Source organism: Phymastichus coffea, unplaced genomic scaffold (genome assembly GCF_024137745.1).
Source record: "Phymastichus coffea isolate CEN01 unplaced genomic scaffold, Cenicafe_Pcof_1.1 PCOF00090, whole genome shotgun sequence".
Lineage (NCBI taxonomy): Eukaryota > Metazoa > Arthropoda > Insecta > Hymenoptera > Eulophidae > Phymastichus > Phymastichus coffea.
Window position 1 is genome coordinate 335,062 of NW_026706901.1, and position 14,093 is coordinate 349,154.

Sequence of the window (14,093 nt, forward strand, 5' to 3'; positions counted from 1 at the left end):
AATAATAAATGAATAGAATAATAAAAAAACTATGTTCCTCCAGTGTACTAGGCCGGCAAGTTATTGCCTTGCCTAGAACCAGAAAGGAATGCAGCGTTCGAACGTAAACACACTCGGACCCTCGAATTCTCAGAAGCAAACACGTGTTGGCGCGAGCGACCTTTGCGCGCCGCGACCTGATACTCTAATGCTTACTGTTTCCAAGTTTTTTTTTTTCTCTTAGACAAAGGTGCGTTGTTTTAACACGCTTTGCCCTTGCTAACAAAACGCGACAAAATCACTTTCACAAACCATACTGTCGAATTTACCGTAAAAAAAAAGAAAATGTAATCACTAATGCTACTTATTAGCTATTCGCGCACACACATACGAGCACTGTTCTCACCTCTGCTTTGCCCTTCCCCACAAGGGATACCATGTAATAGTGTCGGCGTGCAATGCCGATAAATCCACCACTACCACCAATTATTTATAAAGAGGGAAGGCAAGGGAGGCGGTGTATCGCTCCAGGCAAAGCAGGAAGGAGAACAGCGGGCAGAATAATTTCACACACTCAATCCGTTGACAAACCGTTTATTACAACGCATTACTTAGAGTGCTGGAGAAAGTACAAACACTTATTAACAATAACGCACAAACTTAATCTAAACGAGATGACCGGCACGTTAGCGCCATGTCACCTCGTTAACCGGCTCAAACAATTACTTGAATTACGCACTGTCGAAAACTACGCCGGCTCGGGAAAGCCTGGCGTCGCAACGCGAACCGTGAGAATCGCCGAGGAAAGGAAGAGATATAAAGAGAGAGAGGAATGGATGACCTGACCAATTTCGGCGGACGTCACTGTCGCCGGCAATCTGGAAGATGTCCCACCGGCGGCCTGGCAGGAAAACCCTTGGCTGCTGTGCAGCCGGTGATCTGGCAGAAGACCCAGCCGGGTACCGTCCTGATGGTGGCTTCTTGCAGGAAACCTCCTGACTGCCGCGTCGCTGACAGAGAAAATCCCGTCCGGCCAATCTGTCGAGGAATACCAACTTCTTCCCGAACAAAGGGCGCAGGCTTCGCAACGATGGTCACCAACTGATATGGCCGATCTCTTTCTCGTGCGTCGCGTAACTCACTGTCGCGAGTGCATGAGAGCCTTCTCCCACCACTCGCCTCCTAATCGGCGGCACGCGGCAATGCTGGTCGCGACAAGTGCCGCGCGCCAAGCCCAACTACTAGACTATAGTTTCTCTCTCTCTCTCTCTCTCGCACTCTCAATATTCGGTAGCGTCGTCGCGTCCCTGTCCTCGTCCTCCGCTCTCGTGCGTTGCTGAAAATGAAAAGGGGCAGGCATCAGGCACGTGATAACAACGTGCGTTTGATGCCAGCCGTGCGCCTTTGCCTAGGAAGGAGAGGGAGATAAGCACACGGTGCAGGCCATGACAGGCCTACACCGTCACAGTGTTACTATTTAATCCCATAGCCATTTTTAAAAATTTCCTCTGTACCCTCTCAAGATTTTCTCATTTTTGCCACCCCAGATCTCTACCCCATATAAACACCCCGCTTTTATTAAGCTGTCAAAAAGATAAAGCCTTTTTTTTAGGTTTTCAATTTTTGTTCTTTTTACGATTCCCCATGTTGCGTTGATTGCTCTAGTTACTTTCCCTGTTATTTTGTTTATATGTGTTGAATTCCCGTTTTTCTGCGTAAACCAGTACCCCAGATATTTAAATTCTTTAACTACCTCCACTTTTTTGCCCTTGTAAGTAAATTCCCTCTCCCTACCTAATCTTCCTTCACTGCAAATCATCAACTTGGTTTTCTCTGTGTTAACCTCCATCCCTATCTCGTCACTAAAAATCTCTGTTTTCCTCAACATTTCCCTCAGTCCCTCCTCGTTATCTGCCAATATCACTATGTCGTCCGCGAACTTTAAACAGTAGAATTCCCCCCCCCCCCCCCACTACCGTTCCTCCTACTTTTTTCTCTTCCCAGATATTGTCTATATCGTCGATAAATAAACAAAATAAGCTAGGGCTCAGGAGGTATCCCTGCCTAACCCCTTGGGACGTCTCGAAGCGCTCTGATAGTCCCTCTTTAGCTATTACCTCATTCAAAGTATTTTTGTATATCTTTTTTATCATCTGCAGCATTTTTCCTCTTACCTCCTTCTTTTGTATTTTTTCTATCATTTTTGCTCTGTTTATTCTGTCGAACGCGGTTTGGAAATCTATAAAACCTAGATATAATTTCCCCCCCTTCTGCTTTAGCTTATTGCCTATAATCGAGTTCATTACAAAGATATGCTCTCTCGTTCCCCTTTTCCCTCTGAATCCTGCTTGGCTTTCCCTATATATATTTTTACTCTCTGCCCACTCCCTAATTCTTCCTGCCATTATTTTTATTAATATTTTGTAGCTCGCGTCTAGAAGTGACACCCCTCTGTAATTTTTAGTCTCTTCCTCATTTCCATTTTTGAATATCGGATATATTCTCGCTATCTCCCAACCTTTTAAAATTTCGCTCCTGTCCCATAGTTCATTAAAAATTTCTATTATTGTTTCTGTCCAACTATCCGGTAGCCCCTTTATAAATTCGATCGTTAGTCCGTCCTGCCCCGCTGCTTTCCCGTTTTTCATTTGTTTTAAGGTTACCCTAAATTCTTTTTCCTTTATCCTTCTGTTTAAAATATTCTCTGCTTCCCCTTCTTCCACCTTTTTGTTCGCGTCTCCCCCCTCGTTCGTGTTTCTCTCCTCGTTCGCGTTTTCCTCCCTACTCGTACTATTATTTCTCTCTCTTGTTACTCCAAGTAAATTTTTGAAGTGTTCCGCCCACTGTTCTTTTTTAATGGTTTCCCCCCTTCTGAACCTCCTCGGTCTTTCTTTATTCACTACCTTCCAAAATTCCCCCATGTCCCTGCATGCTGCCATTGTTTCGATTTTTTCCTCGTTTGTCTTTCTTATCTTTCTTGCTATCATCTCTTTCAATTTGATCTTCTCGCTTCTCCACCCCTCCCTCTTCTCCTCTGTTCTTTCTTCTCTCCACTTATCCAAACATTTCCAAACTTTCTTTTTCTGTTCCCCTATTTCGCTTTTTTTGTTTCTGCTCGCCCTCTCTCCCCCTCCGTTCCATTTCAAATTTAATTCCTCGGCTGTTGTTTTTATATTCTCTACCAATAAGTTCCATTTTTCCTGTGCTGTTTTCCCCTTAAGCTCTTCCGCCCTCCATTTTTTCCCCATCAAATCCTCATATTCTTCTGCTTTTTCTTTCCTCCATATGAATCTTTCTGTGACTTTTTCTGTCCTTCCCTCTCTTTCCCCCTCCCTTTGGTCTTCTTACCCTATCTCGAAAATTACTGGCAGGTGATCTGATTCTATCCTTGTTACTATTTCCATCCTCGTTACTAGTTCTGTTAATCCTGTTCCCCCTTCTACCACCAAATCGAGGACCGATGAGCCCGCATCCCCAATAAAAGTAGATCTCCCCCCTTTATCCCCCTCCGTGCATCCGTTTTTTATCTCCGCATTACAATATCTCAAGCTTTTTAGTAATTTTGTTCCCTCTTTGTTCATTTTTCTATCTTCCGAATTTCTCGTTTTACCCTTACTTATTTACTCGTTCCCCACCCTTACATTAAAATCCCCTGCTATAATGAATTTTTTCTTGTCAAATAGACTCACCTCTATCATCTCTTTCAGCTTCTTAATCATTTTGTTAATTTTCGCGTGATTATAAATCGTTATTACATCAATTTTTTCTTTACCTAACGGAATATTTCTTATTACTACCCCGCATTCCCATTCCTTGAACTCCGCATTTTTGCCTAGCTCCTTCTTAATCCCCACCAAAACCCCCCCGCTGGCCTGGCCTCTCGTTTTTACCCTAACGGCTGCTTTCGTTTCCCATCTATACTTTTTGTTCAATTTTTTGATTAAATTTTGTTCTTTACTTCCTTCTACCCACGTTTCTTACAACCTACCCCTCGTTGCTCGCTGGTCTCTTCGTCCGCCATTGCTCCACTCGCTGGTCCCTCCTTCTCCTTGCCATCTTCCTGTGCTGCCAAACTGCCGGTTTCCTCTTCTGAAATCGTTGCTTCTACACTCGTTCTGTTCTCTGCCGTGGTACTGCTCCTTGTTTCCCTGCTGTGGCCTCCTTCTCTTCTCCAGTTGCTCCTCTCCCTCTCTCCTGATCGGAAAAAACATTCTTTCTGTTGTCTCCAATATGTTTCCTCTTCTTTCGTCCCATATGCTCATCCTCCCGTTTATTTTTATTTTTAAGTAACCCACTTGCACTTGGTTATGTTTCTCCTTTCCTGCTCTGCTATCGTTTCAATCCATTCCTGTACTTCTATTTCTCTAGGTGTTCTCTCTTCTTCTACTCTTATTCCTATTTTTTCAAAGTGTTCCGCTTGCTCCATAAATTCAATTTTTTCTCTAAAGTATTCGAAGGTCAGTAGTAATCCTCCCCTTAAGGGTTTCATCTTTTCTATATTGTACTGTTTCCTTGTAGTTCCTAATATTATTCCTTCTATTTCTTCTTTTAATCTTTTTCCCGAAGTCCTTACTCCTCTAATAAATACATTGTTTTTCCTGCTCCTTCTCTCCTTCATTTCATATTCGTACTCTCCTAATTTCATTGCATCCGGTTTGTTTACTTTTGGCTCTTCTCCTCCTTCCGCGTTGCTCCTATCCCTAGTTCCTTGCTGATCGTCGTCTGGTCGCTGTGCCTCTTCCCTTTCTTGTTCCTCGTTGCTCTCGTTCTCTGCGCTCTCGTTCTCCTTTTCTCCTTCCTCCCTCCTACACCTACTGTTTCTCTTCGGTTTGTTTATTTTCGCCTCTAACCTCTCTTCTTGCTCTCTCATCCTTTCTTCCATTCGTTTTTCCATCTCTGCCAATTTGTCGTCAAACTTCTCAACTGCCCTTCTCACCGTTTCCTTTGCTTGTTCCGCTGCTTGCTCATCTATCCTCCTCTGCTCTTCCATTTTCCTTATTCTTCTTTGTAGTTCCTTTAATTCTTCTCCTTCGCTGTTGCTGCCATCGTCTCTCGTGTTCGTGCTCTTGTTGTTGCTCTTTCTCCCTCCTTTCCCATCCTTGTTCTTCTCTATCTTTTCTCCGTTTTCTTCCTTATCGACCTCGCCTACTTTACCTTCTGATTCCTGCGCCTCTTCCACGTCTTTCTCGTCATCCTCTTCTTGCTCGGTTTCCTCATCTTCATCGTCGCTGACCTCCCCTTTACCTTCTGTCCTCTGCACTATCTCACAATGCTTCTCTTCCTTTTTGTTGCTAACCCTTACGTCAGCCTTCCTTGGTTGTGAACGCGTGATTTTGTCGCTTTTCACGAACCCAGCTTCGTTGCTCTCCTCTTCTTTCTGCAAGTACGCTCTTATATCAATTTTCTCGTTGCCTTTCTTCTCGTTTTCCTGTTTTTTGGGCTTGCCTCTGCCCCTCCTTAGCGTCTCCTGCTCTCCCGCACCCGCCTCCGCATCCATATTTGCTGCTTCCATAACCTCACTTTTGCTGCTCCTCTTATTTTCACTCCTCTTCTTCTTATCTTCTCTCTTCCTTCACTTTCTTTTCACTAGGTCGATAAATCCCCTCTTTCTCGGTATGCCTCTTCACTTTTCAACTATTTTTGCTCAGTTTTGCCTTATTTTCACTACTTAAATTGCCAGCTCACGTCTCACATGCGTCTTTCCCGCTCGATCTCGAGACCGGAAGTCTAGAAATTTTACTATAAAAATAATAATAATTTTTTAAATATAATTTTTCTGAGAACAGTTTAGACGAAATAAAAAAATGCGGTTATAAGAATAATCTCGGTTTTAACTTTCCATATGAGTTTTTACAAAATATAAAATTTTATCTTGATCAAAAAAGCAGCTTGTAGTATACAAAAAAAAACAAAGCTTAATTTTTATTTATCTTTGAAATGTTATTCAGTTTTTATTTATATTTGTTATATACTTTTTATTTATATTTGTTTATGACTTTTTCTGCTTTTTAAGTAATATAAATATATCTACATACCACAATTTGATGCTAGAATAGTCATTTTTTTACTACTATACTCTTGAATGATTAGCTTAAAATCTAGAAAATTCTTATTAGAAATTTGTATTATTAGATCCAAATATTGGAAATGCTGATCATCAAATTTCAAACTGAATCTAACATCTCCTGTGAATTCTATTAAATTATGATTTGGTGCATTGAAATTTTCATGACTGGTAGAAAAATACTGACTAAAAATTTTATGCAACTCTGATACCTTTAAATTTACCAATGTAATACTGTTTTTTTTAGATATTCTGCAGGTATCCAAATTTATAAGTTAAAGTTTATCAAAGTCTGTAAAGATTTGAGTCTGCTTTTCAATAATTGCAGGCAATTCTAAGATAGAATTTTTTGAAAATAAGTCGTCGGAAAGTCTTTGGTAGTCATTGCTAGTAACAGTATGTAGCACAGATTCGTTATTTATTTGATACAAATCCATGATATTATCTAACTCATGAATATTCACTACCTTATTTGTATCAAATGTTGATGTTGAATATTTTTCTAGAATTATAATAATATATATAAATTTATTCAACTTAAATGTTACAACTTTAGTTTCTTACAAAGTACATTTCATTATTATTGTGTGACGTGCCTTGTTTCTTTTTTTTTTTTCTTGTGTTTTGTGTGATTATGTTGTATATGTGTGTGATTGTGTTTTTGTTTGTGTTAGTGTATTTTGTATTTCCTTCTCATCTTCTTTTCCATTTGCCTTCCCTTTTTCGTCTTCTTCTCACTCTTTCATTCCATCTTCTATCCCATCCTCTTTCTTTCTCTTTCCCTCCTATACTTACCTCCCCTCTTTCTGTAAGTCCTCCCATTTATAATCATCCTTCTGTTTTCTACTACGATGTCCATTACTACTCTTGCTTCCTGGCAAGCACTGAGGACCTTCTTTGCTGCCCTTACCATTTCGTCCCTCTCTTTTCTTTCTTCAAAGGACAGCCACTCGTCTAAGCTCATTTTTCCTTCTCTATATATTTCTCTTTCCAAGTCCCATATCTTGTCTCTGTCTTCTCTGCTATTAAACTCTACTTTCAGCCTTTCTCCCAATTCCATTACGTGATTCACTTTCACTTTATGAACATTTTCAAACCATTCTTCTATTTTTGCACCTTCTTCCCATTTTGGTCCCTCTTTCACTACCAGTATTCTTTTTTTCCACTCGTCCCATTCTTCTCCTGGTGATTCGTCACTCTCACTTTCCATTTTCCTTTTTTTTCTTTTTTTTTTTTTTTCTCTCTACTTCCTCTTCTGCTCCTTTCTCATCTCTTTCTTTTCCGCTTTCTTTTAGGTTTTCCTCAATTGTTCTTAGTCTTATTTCCTGGTTCCTAGCCTCTCTTTCCAACTCTTTTACCTTGTTTTCCACATCCCTTCTTTTTTTTCTTTCTATTTCCATCCATTCTTCCAGGTCTTCTTTTTCTACTCTTCTGTCTCTTTCTATCTTCGTTATTTTCCTTTCAATTTCATCCATTTTCGTTAATCTTTTCTTTTGCCTTCTTTACTCTATGAATTTTCTTTTAATTTCTTTCTTATCTAGCCGGTCTTCTCACCTGTCCGTATTAGGGCTTTTACACCTTTTCTGCGATATCCTCCGCTCCCTCTGCTTTCACTCATGCTTACTACCATTCTCTCTTATCAATTTCTTTCTTCTCTCTTTTCACTTTTCTTTTTCTTTCTCTTTTTCTTCTTCTTTTCTTCTTCTTTTCCACTTTAGTTCCTTCATCCATGCTATTTTTTCTTTGCTCCCAACTATTATTTCTTCCCACTTTTCTCCTTCTTTTCTTGTCATTTCACATTTTTCTACTATGTGTTTCCAATTTTCCTCTTCTTTTTGGCACATTCTACATTTCTTATTTTCTTCTTTTTCCCAGTATCTACTCCCTCTTGTCTCGTTCCCTAACCTAAACCTCTCTCTTATTTGTAGGCCTCTTATTTTCCCTTCATTTTGTATTTCTTTTAGTCTACACTTCTTCATTTCTTCCTTTATCCCCTTCCACTTATATAACTTGATTCTTCCAACTTATCTTCCATTTCTTTTTCTTCTTTTTTCCTCAATTCTTCTCTTACTTCTTCCCAGAACTCTTCTCTCTCATCGTCTCCTTCTTCTCTCTCTCTGTATTTTTTACTTTCCCCTAGTCTTTCATCTCTCTCTCCTTTTTTTCATTTCTTTCTTCTCTTTTCCTTTCGTTTCTCTTCATTTCTCTCCATGCTTCTTTCTTTATTGTTCCATCCCCCTCTTCTTTAATTTTATTTTCATATCTCATCGCGCTCTCCATTGCTTTTTCTTTTATTTCTTTTCTTCCTGTTTCCCATTTTATCAGATAACTCGGTGTGTTTCTGTCCAAACCCAGTACCCATTTTATATATTTCATTTGTAGTCTTTCTATTTCCTCGTATCTTTTCCACCCCCATATTTCTGCTCCATACATTATCACGCTTTTCACTAACGCGTCAAATAACATCATCCTTAGCTTCCAATTTTCTTTGAATAATCTTTCTCCCAACCCCCATACTTTTTCTAGTCCCATATTTATTTTACCTTCTGTTTTCTTTATATGTCTCTTATTCCCATTATTTTTGTTTATTATGTATCCCAAATAGTTATATTCTTTTACCATTTCAATTTTCTTTCCTATCCACTCAAAACTTTCTTCCTTTCCTCTTCCTCCTCCTTTCTTACATTTCATCATTTTTGACTTTTCTACGTTTAATTCCAACCCTCTTTCCTCTAAGAATATCCTTAGTTTTTTCAGCATCTCTTTCATCCCATTTTCATTTTTTGCCATCATTACTATATCATCCGCGTATCCTATCGTCCAAATTTTCTTTCTTCCTATTACCACTCCTCCTTCCTGAATTTTACTCATTTTCTCTTCTAACTCCGCAAAGGCAAGATTAAATAGCGTGGTGCTCAGCGGGCACCCTTGCCTTACTCCCTTTTCTGTGTCGAATTCCCCTATTATCTCTCCTCTAATTTTTATTCTGCATCCTGTTTCCTTGTATATTTCTTCTATGCTTCTTCTGATCCTTTTATCTATTTCTTTTTCCTTCATTATTTCCCATATCTTCTTTCTTCTTATCCTGTCAAATGCTGCTTTCATATCAGCGAAGAAGACAAACAATTTCCCACCTTTTTCCCTGATTTCTTTTCCTATTGCCGTTTTTAGCACATATATTGCATCTGTTGTTCCTCTTTTTAGTCTGAATCCCATTTGCGTATCGCTTAGTATTCCTTTTTCTTCTATCTCTCTATCTAGTCTTTTCCTTACTATTTCTGCATATATCTTATATCCTGTGTCCATCAGCGTTATACCCCTATAATTGCTTACTTCTTCTTTTTTTCCTTTCTTGTATACTGGTATTATTTATCCCTTTCTCCATTCCTTCGGGTATCCTTCTCCGTTCCATACTCTATTTAGACATTTTGTCAGGTCATTTATTAGGCTTTCAGTCCCAGCCATCCACGCTTCATTTGAAATCCCATCTTCTCCTGTTGCTTTTTTCTTTTTCATTCTCTTTATCACCTCTACTACCTCTTTTACTTTTATTTCCCCTCTTTCTTCTTTTTCCCCCTTTTCCCATTCTTTCTTCTTTTTTATTGTAGTCCTTTTCTTTTTCTCCTAGCTGCTTCTTGAAGTGTTTTAGCCATTCCTCATTGCTTATTTTTTCGTCTATTTTTGCTCTTTTTTTCTTCCCTCCGTTCACTTTTTCCCAAAATTTCCTTCTCGTTTTATCTTTGCTTATTTCCTCCGCCACTTTCCTTACTTCCTCTTCTTTTGCCTTTCTTATTTCCTCTCTGTATTCCCTCTTTGCTTCCAGGTATCTGCTTCTGTCCCCAATTCCTCTTCTTAGTTCTTTCAGAGCATTCATTACCTTGTCTCTTTTTATCTTACATTCTTCTCTTCACCAGCTTTTTCTTGTTCCTTTTTTACTTCTTATTTTCTTTTTTGTTATAGCGTTCTGCACTCTAATTTTTATCTCTTCCCATTTTTCCGTTCCTTCTACTGCTCCTATCCATCTGTGATACTCTTTTATTCCTTCTTCGCTCCAGTCTTCTCTTAACCTTTCTTCTTCTCTGTTTTCTTCTTCTTCAACCCTGTTTTCTAGCTCCACTTCTACTGGTAGGTGATCCGATTTGATTCTCTCTCCCATTTGCATTTTCTTCACTCTCTCTTCCCCTCCTATATTTCCTATTACGTAGTCAATCGTCGACATCCCTCTCGCTCCTATATATGTAATTTCTCTCTCTTCATCTCCCTCTTTTTTTCCCATTCATAATCACTAATCCCATCTCTCCTAGCCATTTAACCATCTCTTCCCCTTCTACGTTTATCATAGCATCCTTTGTTTTTATTTCTTCTGTCTGTCCTTCGCTATCCCATTCTCTTCCTTCGCCTCCTGTTCTAGCGTTAAAGTCTCCTCCTATTATTAATATTTTACCTCTATTTTCCTCTATTTCTTCGGTTAGGTACTCATAATTTTCTTTTTTCTTGTGCTGCATGTAGACTGATGCAACCGTGCATTTCTCTCTCTTTATCTCTATTTCCCCTACTATGACTTCTTCTGTCCTTTCTTTCTTCCATTTTACCTTTAATCTCCCTTGTCTTTCTCTAACTGCCATCAGTCCACCCCCTATCTCCCTACCCCTTTTTCCTTCCCTTCTCGAGTCCCTCCATTCAATGTTATACTCATTCAAATTTCTTCCTATTCATATTTCTGCTTCTTCTCTTTTCACCCATGTCTCCGTAAGTCCTACTATATCAAAATTTCTAATGTATTTCCAGTCCTCTTCTTCCAAGCTCTTTATTCCCGCCACGTGAATAACATTTTTACTGTTTTTCTTCCCTTCACCTCTTCTCTCTTCTCTCCTCTCCCACTTTTATTTCCGAAACCCTTCCATTCCTTTCTTTGTCATTCTTTCTTCTCTCTCATTCCACCTCCACTCTTCCTCCCCTGCTCTTAACCCGTTGTGCCATATTTTAACTTCCTTGCCCTTATTTTTCACTTCTCTTGCTTTTCTTCTTACCTCCTCTCTTATTTTCCTCTGTTTCCACGTCCAGTCGTGATCTATATATATTTTTTTCTCCCCTAGTTTACTTTTTTTCTTCATTATTCCCTCCTTTTGTTCCCATGAGGCACACTTTATTTGCCACATCCTCTTCCTTCTATACTCTGTCCCTTCCTGTCTCTGTTTTATTTCTGGTCCTCCTATACTCCTTAGGCTTATTATTTCCCCCTTAATTCCCATTCTGTCCTTTAACCATTCCTCTGCATCTCCTTTTTTTTCCCATTTCAGTTCTCTCTCCAGATCCGTTACAATTATATTATTTACCCTACTTTCTCTATCCATCCTCTCCTTCATGTGATCCATTTCATCCCTATTATCTACTCCTTTTTCTTCTGCCCTTGTCTCTTTTCCTTCCATGCATTTTTTCATCTTATTCATCTCTTCTTCCAATCCATTCATTCTTTCTTCCCACTTCTCTTGTCTTCTTTTTTCTTCTCTTTCTCTTTTTTTCCTTTCCTCTCTATCTTTCTCTAATTCTTCTCTAAGTTTTTCTAACCCTCTCTCCCATTTTGCCTCCCTTTTTTTCTCCGCCTCCTCCATTCGCCTCATTATTTCATTTAGCAGTTCCTCTTTTTCTCTCTTCCCCTCTCTTCTCAGTTCTCTCATTTCTGCTAGTACTCTTTCAATTGCATTACCTTCTCCTTTACTCTCACCCACCCCTATCAATGTTCTGTCCATTTCATTTCCTTCATCCCCATCTGTTCCACTTCCCTCGCTTTCACTTTTGTACCTTTTCATCTGCCTCACTTCTTCCTTGTTTCCTCCCCTCAGGCCCTCTTCGCTCTCTCTACCTCTCACCCCCTTTGCCTTCCTCTTATCCACTTTACCATCCCTCTCTTTCGCTGTTCCTAGCGTTATGAACATCTCGTTCCTGTTTCCTATTCCAATTCCCCACCTTGCTCCCGCCTTAACTCTCTCTCTTAATCCCTTTGTCTTCGCCTTTATATCCCTCTCCTACGCTCCTCTTTTCCCGCCTTCTGTCTTATCTAACCTAACCTATCCTTTCTCCCTTTATTTTTTTTCTCACCTTACTTCCTTCGCCCTTTGTTTCCCTCACTTTTTCTCTTCTCCAAACCCCTTTCGACTCCTCCTGTACCTTTTCTCCCTTTTTCTCTTCACTTCCCGCTCTCCTTCTTTCTAAAATTGCGTTATACTCAGCACTCACACAAGACACGTCCACACTCATCCAAGTCTCAATATAACCTCAATCTAGAATTATAATAATTTAATTTAATTAATCTGATTAATATATGTTAGAATTATAATTGAAAAGCTACAAAAATTAAGCATGATATTTAGTATTCTTACCTTTTCCTATAAAATATCCTCTGTGATTGTTTTGACAAGTTATACACTCACACTGTTCATTGTTAATTCCAAAATAATTGGGTCCATAATCACAGGACAACTCATCTCCAACTAGGACTTTTCTGATTGACCTTATTTTCACAGAGGATTTCGAGAGTGATTCATACTTACAGTTAGGATTGCAATTATGATTGAGTAGGGCAACAGGTCCTAACAATAGTACATCTGCACTGTTCTTGTTGCTTTTCATTAAAGAAAAATCCAAATGTTGTGACTCTAAGAACTCTTTTGTTTCATTACTTATAACTTTATATGTTCCTCTGAGGAAGTTCAACTTTGTATTCTTTTGTATTATCTCTTTAGCTACAACCATTAACCCTTTGTAGTTATCTCCACTAAACCGGTTACATTTTTGTATGGTAATACATGACTCTGCACTGATAGATTAAAGATAAGCACTTAAGACAGGGTCTATCCAATGCAAATAAGATATGTTGAAAGCTGAATATAATCTATATTGTTTTACTAAATCCATTAAGTCATTTTTCACTGTTCTTAGAGTTTTTGTATTAATACAATTTATATTTTTGTATATTTTTTGTACTTTTGTTTGGATTTCAATAGAAAGAATACTATCTGTATAGATCTTCCTACAAATAAAATTTAGATTTGGATCTAAACTTAGTGACTTGCACAGGTCGTCAACTCGCATAAGGTCCCAACTTTTCATATGTACTTTTTGGTTCATAGTGTTCATTTGCGACATAATTTTTTTGTACAATATTATTTATTTTTAAATATATTTTTGGTATTGCATTTATTTTATTTAAAATAACAAAGCCATCTAATCATTGATTTAGTATTTAGTTTTTAATACATACTTTTAAAGTCTAGGTAAACAAATATAAATAAAATATGGATTTACAATTCTTTGTGATTGTGATTAATGATAAAGATAATAGAGATAATAAACCAGATATAATTTGTAGCTCTGAAACGTTATCACTCAAATTTAAGTTTTCTGATAAACTAATTATGCTGTTAGATTGTTCATTTATAAAATAACAACCTTTTTTTATTATTATTCATTAGTATGTCTGCAATTATTTAATCATTCATCAAATTTCATTTTGTGAATGTCAGTCGTTGTGTAAACACCCTTATCATGTGTGTTACAACTTTAAAAACCGTATATCAAGGGCGTTAACAGAATGATTCTGATACTTGAGAAATCTAGTCTTATAACAAATACAAAAACTGTTTTTGTATTGATACTAATTATATCATTTAAATAATTTAAAGACGAACATCTTGCAAGAAGAAATTCTTAAATGTATTTTATGTTTGTACTGTAACGGTTGTGATTTATCCGAGAGAATAAATCGGTATCCGTTAACAAAAATCAGTCACCGTCGCTTCCACGTTGCGAAGCTAACCGCCGCTTCGTCGAAGGAGGACTTACCTCCCGGCTGTCGTGCCGGCTGCTTCGTCGAATGCGGGCTCGGCGTACTGCTCACGCGGGGAAGTCGGTGGGTTCGGGTGGCTGGGCAGAGGAGGTACGTGCGCTTCTGCCCACGTCAATAAGCAAAGCGACCGATCAACTACATACACCCTTTATTCACTTGACATTTGATACACGTTCCATGAAGAAAAATTCCGAGAGCTTTTCC

At 38.5% G+C, this 14,093-nt stretch overlaps 2 protein-coding genes across 2 annotated transcripts; both read right to left on the reverse strand.

Moving 5' to 3' along the window:
• Positions 1 to 4,261: 4,261 nt before the first annotated feature.
• LOC131669253 (golgin subfamily A member 6-like protein 25) lies at positions 4,262 to 5,491 on the reverse strand. The gene has a single exon (XM_058944012.1). The coding sequence runs from the start codon at positions 5,489 to 5,491 to the stop codon at positions 4,262 to 4,264; it is 1,230 nt and encodes a 409-aa protein (XP_058799995.1).
• A 2,539-nt stretch (positions 5,492 to 8,030) lies between these two features.
• Positions 8,031 to 12,796, reverse strand: LOC131669254 (histone-lysine N-methyltransferase KMT5C-like). Its single transcript, XM_058944013.1, is given in 3 exon segments — positions 8,031 to 8,222; positions 9,810 to 9,901; positions 12,424 to 12,796. Coding segments are annotated over 3 exon segments (657 nt in total).
• Between the last annotated feature and the right edge of the window lie 1,297 nt (positions 12,797 to 14,093).

Bases quoted from the DNA above. Each gene is read 5' to 3' on its own strand.
- LOC131669253 (XM_058944012.1), bottom strand. From the start codon at position 5,491: ATGGAAGCAGCAAATATGGATGCGGAGGCGGGTGCGGGAGAGCAGGAG.